This window comes from Emys orbicularis, chromosome 2 (assembly GCF_028017835.1).
Source record: "Emys orbicularis isolate rEmyOrb1 chromosome 2, rEmyOrb1.hap1, whole genome shotgun sequence".
In the NCBI taxonomy this organism is placed as follows: domain Eukaryota; kingdom Metazoa; phylum Chordata; order Testudines; family Emydidae; genus Emys; species Emys orbicularis.
In genome coordinates, this window is record NC_088684.1 from 202,651,953 (window position 1) to 202,664,221 (window position 12,269).

Sequence of the window (12,269 nt, forward strand, 5' to 3'; positions counted from 1 at the left end):
TGCCTTTGATACCATGGTAAGGGATCATATTAGAAGACAGATAAAATACAGTGAGTTACCCAAGTGTTGGCAAATCCTGGAGGAACCTTATCTATTTATCTAAGGCAAAAGTGAAAAAGTTTTAAGGTCAACCACTGTAGCAAAACCAGAATATCTAACAAATGCATTTGAGAGTGATTTAGAAACAACTGATACAATGCAATACTCCCTCTCTCTTTCTCTACTATTACACATAAAAAACTACTGAAATGCTACCTTTAAGGTTGCCTATGCAGCCTTCCATAGGAGCCCAGTTTCATTCAGTTCACACAAGGGACAATGCTGCTATAATCAACAGCGATTCAATATTTTGTTTTCTCCTCACTGTTCAACATGTGGCCACATACCTTGTTTGTTGCACACTATTCATACCCTGCTCTGAAGCCATGGGCTTTTCTGTGGCGCTCAACACTAGTATCTGAGTGCTTCACAAATATTAATAAATTAATTTTCACAACATCCCAGTGAGACGAGGGGGTATTCTTATTCAGATTTGCAGATTGGGAGCTGATGCACAGAGAGCTTAAGGCTGGGTGCCCAACTTGAGACACCTAGGACCTGATTTTTCATTGTACTTAGCATTACATCGCATTTTATATGTTCAAAGCAAAGCTGCCACTGACTTTAGTTGCAGTTGTGAGCATTCTGCACGTCTGCAAATCTGGCCTCATGGACTCATATCAGGCACCCAGAAAATGAGGAACACACAATTAGTGACCACCTGTGAAAAGAGTGATTTAAGTGACTTTCCAGTATCATGTAAGAACTCTGTGGCACAGACACAGATAGAATCCAGTACTCCAAGGCAGTATTCAATTGTCTTCTTTCTCTTCCTGCAATGCATGGCCTCATTTACTATACACCGTTCAACTTCTGCGACCAATGAAGCAGGGGTTCTACAGACAACAGCCTCCTTAATTATACAACCCTGATTCATCCCCAAAGAAGGAATAAGGCAGGGTCCAGTGGGAAATAAATATTATGTGAACATGTAATTAAAGCATGTATCAGAAGGCACATGCAGAAAGGGGCTGAATTAATGTTTCACAGGCAAGTAAAACAAGTAGTGGGCTGGAATCTCAATCTTGGGGTAGAGCATGCTCAGTGTGGATGGAATCTTCAAGGAATTTAGCTGGTAAATCTAAGAAGTCTTTGCTGAGCACATACAAAGTCAATTTTTCACGCAAAAGATACACCCCTGAAAAAAGGACACTGCTCTGCCAATTATCAAGTCCCTGCTCCAAAGTATGGGGGCGTTAGAGCTGTTCAAAGAAAAGATCACCAGAATTTTTTAATATGGGCAAAACAATGTATTTTTCTCAAGTCTTGTTCTTGACATTTTCCAAAATAATTCAGCTTGGGGCAGATACTTAGCATGTAATTCTTCAACGCACACAGTTAAAATTTGGCAAAGTTATAAGCAACTGAAAGCAGGGTCTTATAATGGGAAGTGTCGGGCAACCTGAATACTAGGTGGTGCTACAAGCCTATAATTTTCTCTCGGGCTGTCGGAGAACATGAGCACTGTGGAGGCAGTGTACTCAAAACGCCAAAGAGAGATTTTCATAGCACTCTGTAGAAACCCTTAAGCCTCATTCAAGGAGCAGCACTGAACAGTTCCAGAGGGAGCCATGTCTGTTGGAAAGAGGATTATCATGAGGGAGAAAGAAGGAATATCGGGAGCTTTTAAAAGTTTGAAGACAACTGCAAACCTAAAAAAATAGCTACTTCAATATTTTTCCAGTTTTTGTCTGAAATTTTAAAATGTTTCTAATTAACATTAACATCTGGGAGTACTAACGGAATAATCCACTGAAAAACTAGACCTTTGTCCGTTGTCTTGGGAAACAACACTGAAGCCTGCGAGTTAACAAATGTAATCAATTAAGCCATTGCAATCTGTGGAGTAGGTAGCTCAAAAATATACTAGTTTTAAAATCATAATGCATTTGATTGAGAATTATTAATCTGCTAAAATTAACATCAATTAAGTGGTATAGCACAAGGTGTTCTCTTCTGATCTCCCATCCTCCTGTTTGGTGTTGGTTCTTGCTGGGCTGTTTGTGGGTCATATCATACAGTCTATAATCAATCCCCCTGGGCTTCAGTGGGAGATTTACCTGAGGGCTTGTCCTCACAGAGGGGCAATGCACACAACAGGAGTGTGATTTTGGAAGTGCATTAACTGGTCCATGTAGATCCTGCTGGTGCTCACTAAAAGTACCCTCTAATATTAAAATGAACGAGGGAAGACACACCCCTGTACTGAGCATTGATGAACCATGTAGACAAGTCATGAGTAAAGACTGCAGAATTTGACCCTATTAGTTTAGAGACTGATGCTGGTCATGTTTGCACCAGTGTAACTCAATTGACTTCAATGGAGTTACTCCTTATTTATATCAGCAAAACTGAGATCAGAAACAGACCCTTAGAATATACTTCCATCATATACTTTTTAAAGAAAATTGTCTTTTTTCTTCTTTTCTCTTGGGAAAGGAAAAAAATACCCTGGCAGATGTCTTTTGGTGTTTATTAAATGCCTAATAAACTTATAATAATTTATGTAGTGAATAACATCACAGGGGGAGAAATAGCTCAGTGGTTTGAGCATTGGCCTGGTAAACCCAAGGTTGTGAGTTCAATCCTTGAGGGGGCCATTTAGGGACCTGGGGCAAAAATCTGTCTGGGGATTGGTCCTACTTTGAGCAGGGGGTTGGACTAGATGACCTCCTGAGGTCCCTTCCAACCATGATATTCTATGATGTAAGTCTACAAATTCTTTTCTCAATACACACTATGCACTTTTTAATTTAATAAAATATTGTGTGGCTTTGTAAAAAGAAAGAAAGAAATACTACAACAACAGCATGCATTTCTTCAGTGTCCTTCATGAAAGAGACAAAGTGTGCTTCACAATACAATCCATTGCTGGATATAACCTTTTAAAGAAATAAATGATGATTTTAAGGGTTTAGAAAACACTAGATTACAGAATGTAAATGCTGAGATCTAATAACCACGGTGATGCACATGGTATCAGAACCTGAACAGAAGAGAACATAGTGTTTGTACTAGCTGTTAGTTGAAGTGTCTTATAAAGCAACACTAATTCCCTAATTCTGGAATTACTTTCAATTTCCCCTTTTCTCAGAATCCATTGTGAGTTTAATAGTAAATTGAAAACAATGTTTGCAGGGAAGAAATTCTAATCTTGTAATTTTTTTTTATTTGGCCATTCAAAATCTAGATATTATATTTTTTGGAACACCAAAAATAAATTACCGGTACTTCTCTTAGATTTCAAATATAATGTATCCATTTTCACAAACTACCCCAAACCCTAAAATGCTGAATTACATTGGGTTTGAGGGCCAATTTGTGCCCCCAGTTTGTCTGTAATTCTATTGAAGCCAATTTGGCTCCAAAGCCTCAATCCTGCCTACACTTAAGCACATGGGTAGCTTTACTCATGCGAGCAGCTCCCTGATGTCATTGAGACTGTGTGAATTATATACATGCTTAAGTGCATGTCGAATCAGTGCCTATATAAGTAACATCACAAAGAAATAGCCAACTTAATGTTCAGAGCAGTTACTCTCCTCATATACTTGTTTTAAAGAGTGCTCACTTTATATCTTCAGCTTGGATCTGAAACCTTTGAACATTGCTCATTGTTTTGTGCACAAAGAAATTCTTGCCTTTTTTGGTGGGGGTAAATACTGCATTCAAACCTGGTGGAAAAACCCTGTTACCTTTTTTCATGTCTGACCTTGGGCATTACACCCCACAAACCATCATTTCTGCCTACCATTCAACCAGCATCTTGTCAAATCTGGCTTCAAGATTAAGTTTCCTGATTCTGAATTCAATATTGCAACCCTAAGGATATAAGAACCAAGCTGGAACATTCTGTTTTTTTTTTTTTTTTTAAATGGATAAAATTGTTTCAGCTCTGAGACCACGGTTTGCCCTGACTATAATGATAAATCATCATGAACGACACTAAGTGAAATGAGTTTGATGTTCTCTGCTTTATTCATCCATGTTAGAAGCCATTTTTACATTTGCCACAACTTTCAACCTTTACTCCAAAGGACTGAAGGAGTCTTGTTTGCAGATATTATTTCTGCTTTGTATAATCCATCTGATGAATGTGAACCACGTTTTGTACACAAAGTGGGATGGGCGTGGTGTGGAGAAGGTAAAACATTTGGCAAGGAATCCTACAGTGGTTGTGTTTCCCTAGACCAGTTTAATATACCACTACTAGCCACTCCTCTTTTAGAGAGGATTTCCTTTAATTTTACTTTAAGTACAAGAAATGTTTCTATTTTTCCTTCTTTATCACTTGGTATCAAAATTAAAAAATAAATGAAAGCTTCCCCTACTGAGATTTTAAGGCCTGATCAGGTTGAGAAAGGGACTAAGGAACTTTCAGTACTTTCAGGATTTGGCCTCTGAAATCAATGGGAACTGCAGGTGTTATGCAAGTATTCGGCCCTTCTCTGGGTTTGGCCCAATACCAAGAACAATACAAGAGTCATTACTGTATCTTTTTAACTATTTACTTGTTTAAAGGAAACATTTCTTTTAAACAAATATCAATGTTATTTACATCTTTACCCACCTTTTACAGTTAGGGTTTGGTATGCACTCAGGCAAAATTATCTACTGTGAGCTATATAAGAAAATTGAGCCCGACAGCATCTGCATCATATTATGGGTAAACAATAATAGGCTTGATTTGGCTCCAACTGAGGACAATGGGATTTTTGGACAATGAGAACAAGACTGAGGCCACACTCTGAAAAAAGAACTAATCATAAATATTGTTGCTTTAGTCTTAGCCCATCTGGTATTTTTTTTTAATAATATATCTTCCAAACATGGGCTAAATCCTCACGTTCGTATTTAGATTTTTGTTCCAGTAAAACTCCCATTACTTCAGTGTGAGTATGGCCTGATATAGCCTAACTAAAGCTGACTTAGCTTTTAGCTCGAAAGCTGGCCCAATAAGCAGAAATGCAGTTGAAGAAGTAAACAATTCAGTAAAATGGACAATATTCTGATATGTCAATAATAATCTACTGTAATATGTTTAACAGCAGCTGTTTTGCATCATATTATCACCAGTTTACTTAATCTGCTTGTAAAAGGCTCATGCTCTGTTATTGTCTCTTGCATGAAACTCTTGTTTCCATAGCAGGGGGTTACTAAAAAGCATTTTTGTCTATTATTTGTGCCCTTATTATACTTCTGTTTTGGAAGCGCCATTACAGAGCTCGACTGTGTCTCCTAAACACACAAGCATGAGATACCTGAAAATGTTTGAAATTTATAAAACAAAATTTACTTGATGGAAGCAGTGAGTGAAATAGTATGTGGTTTGTTTTTAACTTTTTTTTCCCTTTTGCTTAAGGACCTGTTTCTCTTTGGAATACCCCTTGCTGTCTGTGAGCTACTCCTAACTTAGAGCCCAGTACCGCAGTTACAAGTAGACAATACCCAGGCAAGTAGTCCAAGTTCCGTCAACAGAACTAATCACATGACTCACGTGATATGAATTTGCAGGATCAAGACTTTTTACTTCCAAACTGGCTGTAGATCGCTTTAGTGAAGTGAAAGAAAATCTATCATTGATATTAACAGGAGCAGAACTTCAGAGTAAATCCTTTCTCACAGTTTGCAGCACAGCAATGGTACTACTGCTGTGACTATGAACTACCGTGAGTAAGGGTTTGCAATATCTGGCTGTAAGGCCCCAACCTTCCAAACAGACACATGCTTAACTCCAAGCCCATGAGTAGTCCCAATGGAGTCAATGGGTTTACTCCTGAGGGTAAAATTAAGACTGTGCTTAAGGGCTTGCAGGTTCAGGACTTAATTTTGCCAAGAAATTGTATAAAAGACATGAACAGTACATATATCTTTAATAGTGGAATTATTCATTTTCAATAACTATGATCTTTATTTTACATTGCTTAAGAAAAGTCATTTATACCATTGGACAGAAGAGAGTGTTTTGGTATAAAGCTTCCCCCTTCTCCCCCCCGTCACTTTCAAAATAGCTAGGAATTTAGAACAGTCTCTTGATCTTCAAAATTTTCTTTTGATCTCACAGTTAGATAAAACTCTCCTATGCAACAGCACTACCAGTCAACAGAGAATCAGTAGCAAATATCAACAGCTAATCTCTCTCTTTTGAAGACATAGTTCTACATATCAGAGAGGTTTCAAAGCCAGCGATAAAACAGAAAGCCTGAAGCTATAGTCCATTTACCTGTAGCCCTGACATTCATGAAAAATAAAAATGTTCAAGAGCCTTAAATTACTCTCTTTAATCCTAATAGTCACCTCTAATTATACAACAGTTTGTATTGTAATTATTTAGCTGGCATTTAAATCAGACTTCCCTGAATTTATGAGCAATGACAGTTTGCAAATAGGCAGCCAGGGCCTGATCCTGCATACTGTTATTCTTGTGAGTAGTTTCACTGAGTTCAGTGTTGTATAGAAATACTTGAACAATTAAGAATTACTTGTGTGAGTAAGGATTTGAGTCCCAACTCAGCAGGGCACTTAAGCACGTTTTTAACTTAAAGCATGTGCTGAATTCTCATTGACTTCAATGAGACTTATGCACATGCTTAAGCCAAATCGAGGCCTCTCAGAGTGAGACCCCCCAGAATGACACAGCAACACAGCTGTTGTAATTATAGTGTATTAAGTGGGGCGTCACAAACAGGCACCACTAAGAGAAGTACTTCACCAGCGCGAGGATATTTTACCATGCCCTCCTCTTGCATTGGAAAAGCTGTATACATTTGTCTTCAACTGTCTTTTATTTTCTTCCATTTGAGTTTCAGTCCAGATCAGAGGCAAAAAATAAAAGCCTTGTTACAGCTACAGGTCAATGTAAGATAAGAGGCTCAACGCAGTCACTTCCATGTACTATACATAAGAAAAGTGGCCCAGACTGGTATTTAGTTTATCAGGCTAGAATCAAGGAACCACAGCAAAGGTACTTGAATGTAAATGCATTGCCAGAAGATAAACATCTACACAACTGAAGGATTGTAGCATGCCCAGCAATTTAAAGGTCATATGCTGTGCATTGTTTTTCTTTAGTTAAAATAGTGGGGAATATTAAATCACTGCTCTTTAAACATTTGACTTCATAAATGGGTTCAACCACCAAGTAATAGGCTAGACGACACAACACAAGATGAAAAGGAGAGAAAAAGAAATGCACTACGAAAGAAAATAATATTGATAAGAACGTTTTTAGAGGGCTGATATCAATTAAAAGCTGATTTTGGTGTGAAAGCAGGAAAATAATTTTAAACATGCAAGAAAATGATAAAAATCCATCTTTTGCACTGTAAAAGGAAAAGTGAACAGTGAAATGCATTCTTTTCCTGGAATCCAGGACAAGGACCAAAGAATTTACATATATTAAATTAACTAGATCCAAACTCCTCTACAACAAATATTTATATTGTAAAATATTACAGCCACATTCCTCCATCTCCTTACAACAATAATTCTTAAGGACACACTGTACTGGAGAGCATATAAAAGAGTGTATTTCTGTGGAGATGGAATGCTTCATTATCAGAGTACCAGAGTGTACATAAATATTAAAAATATGTTTTTAGACATGATTCTTTCTGTTTACATTGTTTTCAGCACTACTGAAAACAAGATTTAATGTCTACCTGTCCATAAGCATCTCACTTGCTCTCTCCAATGACAGAACTCAATTATTGGAAGCCATATAGGACAATGATGTCTCTCTCCACTAGTAGGTCAGTGAGTAGACAGTGGGTCAGATACCTTACTCATGCAAGTAGTTCTACTCACCACAATGGGACTAATTTTGCCAGAGAGAATAGGAATGGCCCAAAATGTAGAAAAAGGGTTTATTCCTAAAATGTATTTAATATAAGTTTATAATGCTTAAATGTATAAGATTATTTTGGTTAAAAGAATAAAGTTTTATGTGTCCTTCAGATTACAAATAGGAATGCACATTTGAACAGCAAAAGATTCTCTGTAGGAGTACACAAGGACTTGTTTAATGAATGTTCAAGACAAACTAAAATATAGATATTCTCTTCACTGGTTAAAAATTAGCCTGCTGGAAATGCATTAATCAGCATTAAAAAACAAAACAAAACCCACTAATTTGGACACTTAGATCAATTTTGTAAAAAGTGACCAGCAAGTCACTGAAATGAGAGACTTCTTTTTCAAGGTATCCCACTGCTTAAAATAATTCAAACAAACAAACAAACAAACAAACAAACAAAGTAAAAACCAAAGAGGACCCAGCTATGCTGTACAATGTATGAGATATCAATCTCATAAATTGGTCTTCTGAGCCAAACTCTCTATGGAAAAAGAGCATGTGTTTACTCTTGCATATACAGTGTTTGTTAGATTATGAGACCATATGGGAGGATATAATTGAAATATATAAACATGGCTGATGTTAAGAAAGGCAACCCAAACATACTAATAATATTGACAAGTTCTTGCCTATTTGAAGAAGATTTTCACCTAATTTACTTCATTTGTTTTTATTACCATCTAATTTCATATCCCTCTGTTCTACTATATTTCCAAAAAACAGTGAACACAAATGTGCAGCCAGCCTGGACCCTCAGGCCTCTGGATCAAGATGGCAGGCTGGCCTTGGTTCCCCTGGGGACAGCAAAGCCAGAAGGGTGATTGGACACAGTGACCTGTCTGCATGAGATGAGACAAAAACAGGAGGGCTGTAATGCTGATGAACTAACCTGTCACTCACAAGCTCAGGTCTGCAACAAAAAAATAAAAAAATAAAAGAAGGTGCAGTAAAGATTTAGTGAACACACAAGGTAGAAAGATACAGCATAATTAATTAGATGATGACACAGTTAGTAACCAGTTTCGGCAATCTCAGGGTAAAGGGGGAAGCCTAGTTCAGAATCTACTTAAATGTTCTTATATAAGGATAAAAGGAGAATAATTTTAAACTGCTATTATGGTTCAGCATGTAAGGAAGGTAGCTGTCAAAGATCAGGTTTGATTCCAAACACTCCAGTTATGAATCAAAATCACAATGAGCAATGAGCTTCTAGATCTTGACACACTAGGCAAGGAGGTTGTTCTTCAGAGTACTTGGCTGCTTAATTGCTTGCTTGGGGGAGAAAAAATCCAGAGGGAAGGTATATAAGCAATTCTGGAAGCCAGTAAACCCAGCTACTAGATAATGATTAGCACTGCAATAATATGCCTAGCATTGCCATCACCAACAGAATTTGGTTCTTAAAGCCAGAGAGAAATATTGTTCCAAAATGAAAAGATTTAATGGTAAACATTTCTTTAAAGTTTTAATTTTTGGTCCTTGAAAGTTAACAAGAACTCATAAGAACAACTTTTTCCAGTACTATGATGGGAGCAAATGAAAGGGTCATTTTTTAAAATACTGGTATGTATAGAATATTCATAGCTTTATGATTTATCAGTAATAAAGGATATACAGTACATGTAATTTTGGAGAGATTTTATGGAATCTAGGTCATGTCATTTGATAGTTATTTTCTCTTTTTATCAGCTGAATGTTTTAGACCCACAGGAAAATTAATATTTCTATTTTCATTAATATGAGCTAATTAAAATGATTGTTTTATGCTTCCTAATTTTAAAATGTATTTTACTTAACAAACCGAAAACGTATATCAGCAGTTCTAATCAAAGGGTAAATCTTTTTTAATTTTGTAGCTCTTTATTCTGCATTAGCATGTAGCTATTCATAAAAAAATTAAGAGAAGAATTTATGAAAACTAAAATAAATAGACTTGAAAATACTGTATGTATGTAAACAGACATATATAGGTATAAATGTACACATCCTATATGCACATACATCCACACATACATATGCAAAAATGCTTGGAACACATTTATAACTCAAACATAAGCTGTTTAATTACTTGATTAACAATACTCTTGAATTAGCACAAAAAAAGAAAGTTAGTTCCTAAAATTGTGAAATGTATTTTTCTTTTAAGTGCATGCTTTCATTATTGATTTTTGGAAAATGACATACAACAGCACACTATAAATATTTTTTCAAACATTCACCTAACTTTGTTTATAATTGAGGAAAATTAAACATTACACACAAAAGTAACATTTTCAAACTCATTCCATTGTCAAAAATCACATTCATAAATATAACAAGCATTAAATAAAATATAGATAACTTATACATGGAAAAAGTTACATTAATGAGGATACTGCAGCTATCACAAGCTTTGCGATTCTTCAAGCCTTCAAATTACATTTTCTATCAACAGTGCATATGTAAATCCTTATTGTTACATTTGCTTTAATACCATAAAATATATTTATGTAACACTGAACAAGTTGCCACAAAAAGGTAAATAGCACTCTCCAAAATATATTTTTTCAGGCAATCTTATACTGCCAAAAAAGTGCCACTTTTTAAGTGCCTAACAGAAACCTATTAATGTTTGGGAGATTTTTAATAAAAAATGTATTCTCATTTTTAAAATATTTAAAGCAATATGAGTCTGTGGTAAACATGGTATTACGTATCTGACATTTTCCATCTAAAAGTGCATTACTGGATATGATGATATTAATAAACCATACGCTTTGAGAGACTTCAGTGCTTTGCTGTAATTTAGTTGAAAATAGTAAGATGTGTGTTTTTCCACCACTGCATTAACATACAGGGAACACAAATACTATGCCATCACTTTAGCAGCATGCGTTCACTATGCTGGAAACATATGCAAAAAAATAACAAACTTTTGAGAGTTCATAAATATCCTTTACCAGAGACTGATTTATGAGTCAATGGTTAATGAGAAAGTGTTGAGTACTTAAAATTTTGTTAGCAAAACACCAGACACCCTCTTCCCACTCCTACTGCACTCATAGGGAAACAGCCCTTCCTATACAGCAGGACACTATCATTTCTTTCACCACCACTCCAGGTTATTATTTGAAGGCAAATGAAAAGACAATGATTCTTCTCTCTTCTGGTTAAGCTCAAAACAGAACATTTAAAACAGACACACATAAAACTACAGACTTATCAGAAATCACAAAACAGAAAGAGAAGGACTCACTGACCCATTTGGAAGACAAAGACGACAAAACGGAAAAGCTCTAAAAATCAGCTTGTGAGGCCTCAGAGAGATATTCTTCTGGCATTTCATCACAGCAGCCCCAGACCAGTTCACTTCCCTGGATACAGGGAGGGAGAACTAAATAGAGCTGTTTATTAAAGCTGTTGTGCTGGATTGCATTAGGAAGCACGAGCAGACCACCTGGACCTTTCAGATTGTGGCAGTGTTTAATTTGCAGGCTGCCCCTCTGCAGCAGCAAAGACTACTACATTTACCAAGCTCAATCACACATTATCTGGGTTAGGAGTAAAAGCAAAAAAATCTACAGCCTCTAGTATAAAAATACAGCCAATATAGAAATAATGAACAGCATTAGGAATATGAAGCAACTCCTTAGTAAACATAATACTTTTACTCTTCACTTCTTCTACTTCAGTATATTTAGACAAAATACAAAGGTAAATTAATAAATAAATATTGACAAAGCTCAGACTAAATTATAAACTGGGATTATTAAAGCAAAGCATCACATTTTTAGGTTTAACTAGTGATTCCCTGGCCAGATTAATATGGTCTTTTGCCTTTCTCACTTTCAGCACTACACTTGCTGGTAGCTGAAGATACAGATAGAAAGATGGTACTGTAAATATGAATTATGTGAATCATATGGTTAGACCCTTGTGAAAAAAATAAAAGGGGAGTTGAGAAATGGCTGACTCCATACCTGACCAATTACAGCTTGCATGGTCCCTGTGTCCTGCTGAGCTGAAAGATCGCAATCCATCATATGTAGTCTTTGAAAAGGAGAATGGGGGTTTCTGGCATGCATCTGTCAATCAACTTCTGCACTCACAACCATCACCAAAAGCAAGGGAAAAAAGTCAAGCTGCTCCACCAAATAGGATGAAATAGTCATGTGACCTTCAGCACACTCACACACATACATACTTCCATATAACGTATGAATTTTCTGCAGATATGAAATGACATTGACAAATACCCAATACCAAGTAAATAAAGTGAGACAAACAGCTACTCACCAAAGACAAAACACTTGCTGTAATCTTCAGCCTAAAGATT

The 12,269-nt window shown here is 36.3% G+C and overlaps 1 protein-coding gene across 1 annotated transcript in view; it reads right to left on the reverse strand.

The window, feature by feature from the left end:
* Positions 1-12,018, reverse strand: part of POU6F2 (POU class 6 homeobox 2) — a 394,378-nt gene extending 382,360 nt beyond the window's left edge. The window contains exon 1 of the mRNA XM_065399712.1: positions 11,914-12,018. Within this exon, the coding sequence (XP_065255784.1) occupies positions 11,914-12,018 (105 nt within the window). The remainder of the gene's footprint in view (positions 1-11,913) is intronic.
* Between the last annotated feature and the right edge of the window lie 251 nt (positions 12,019-12,269).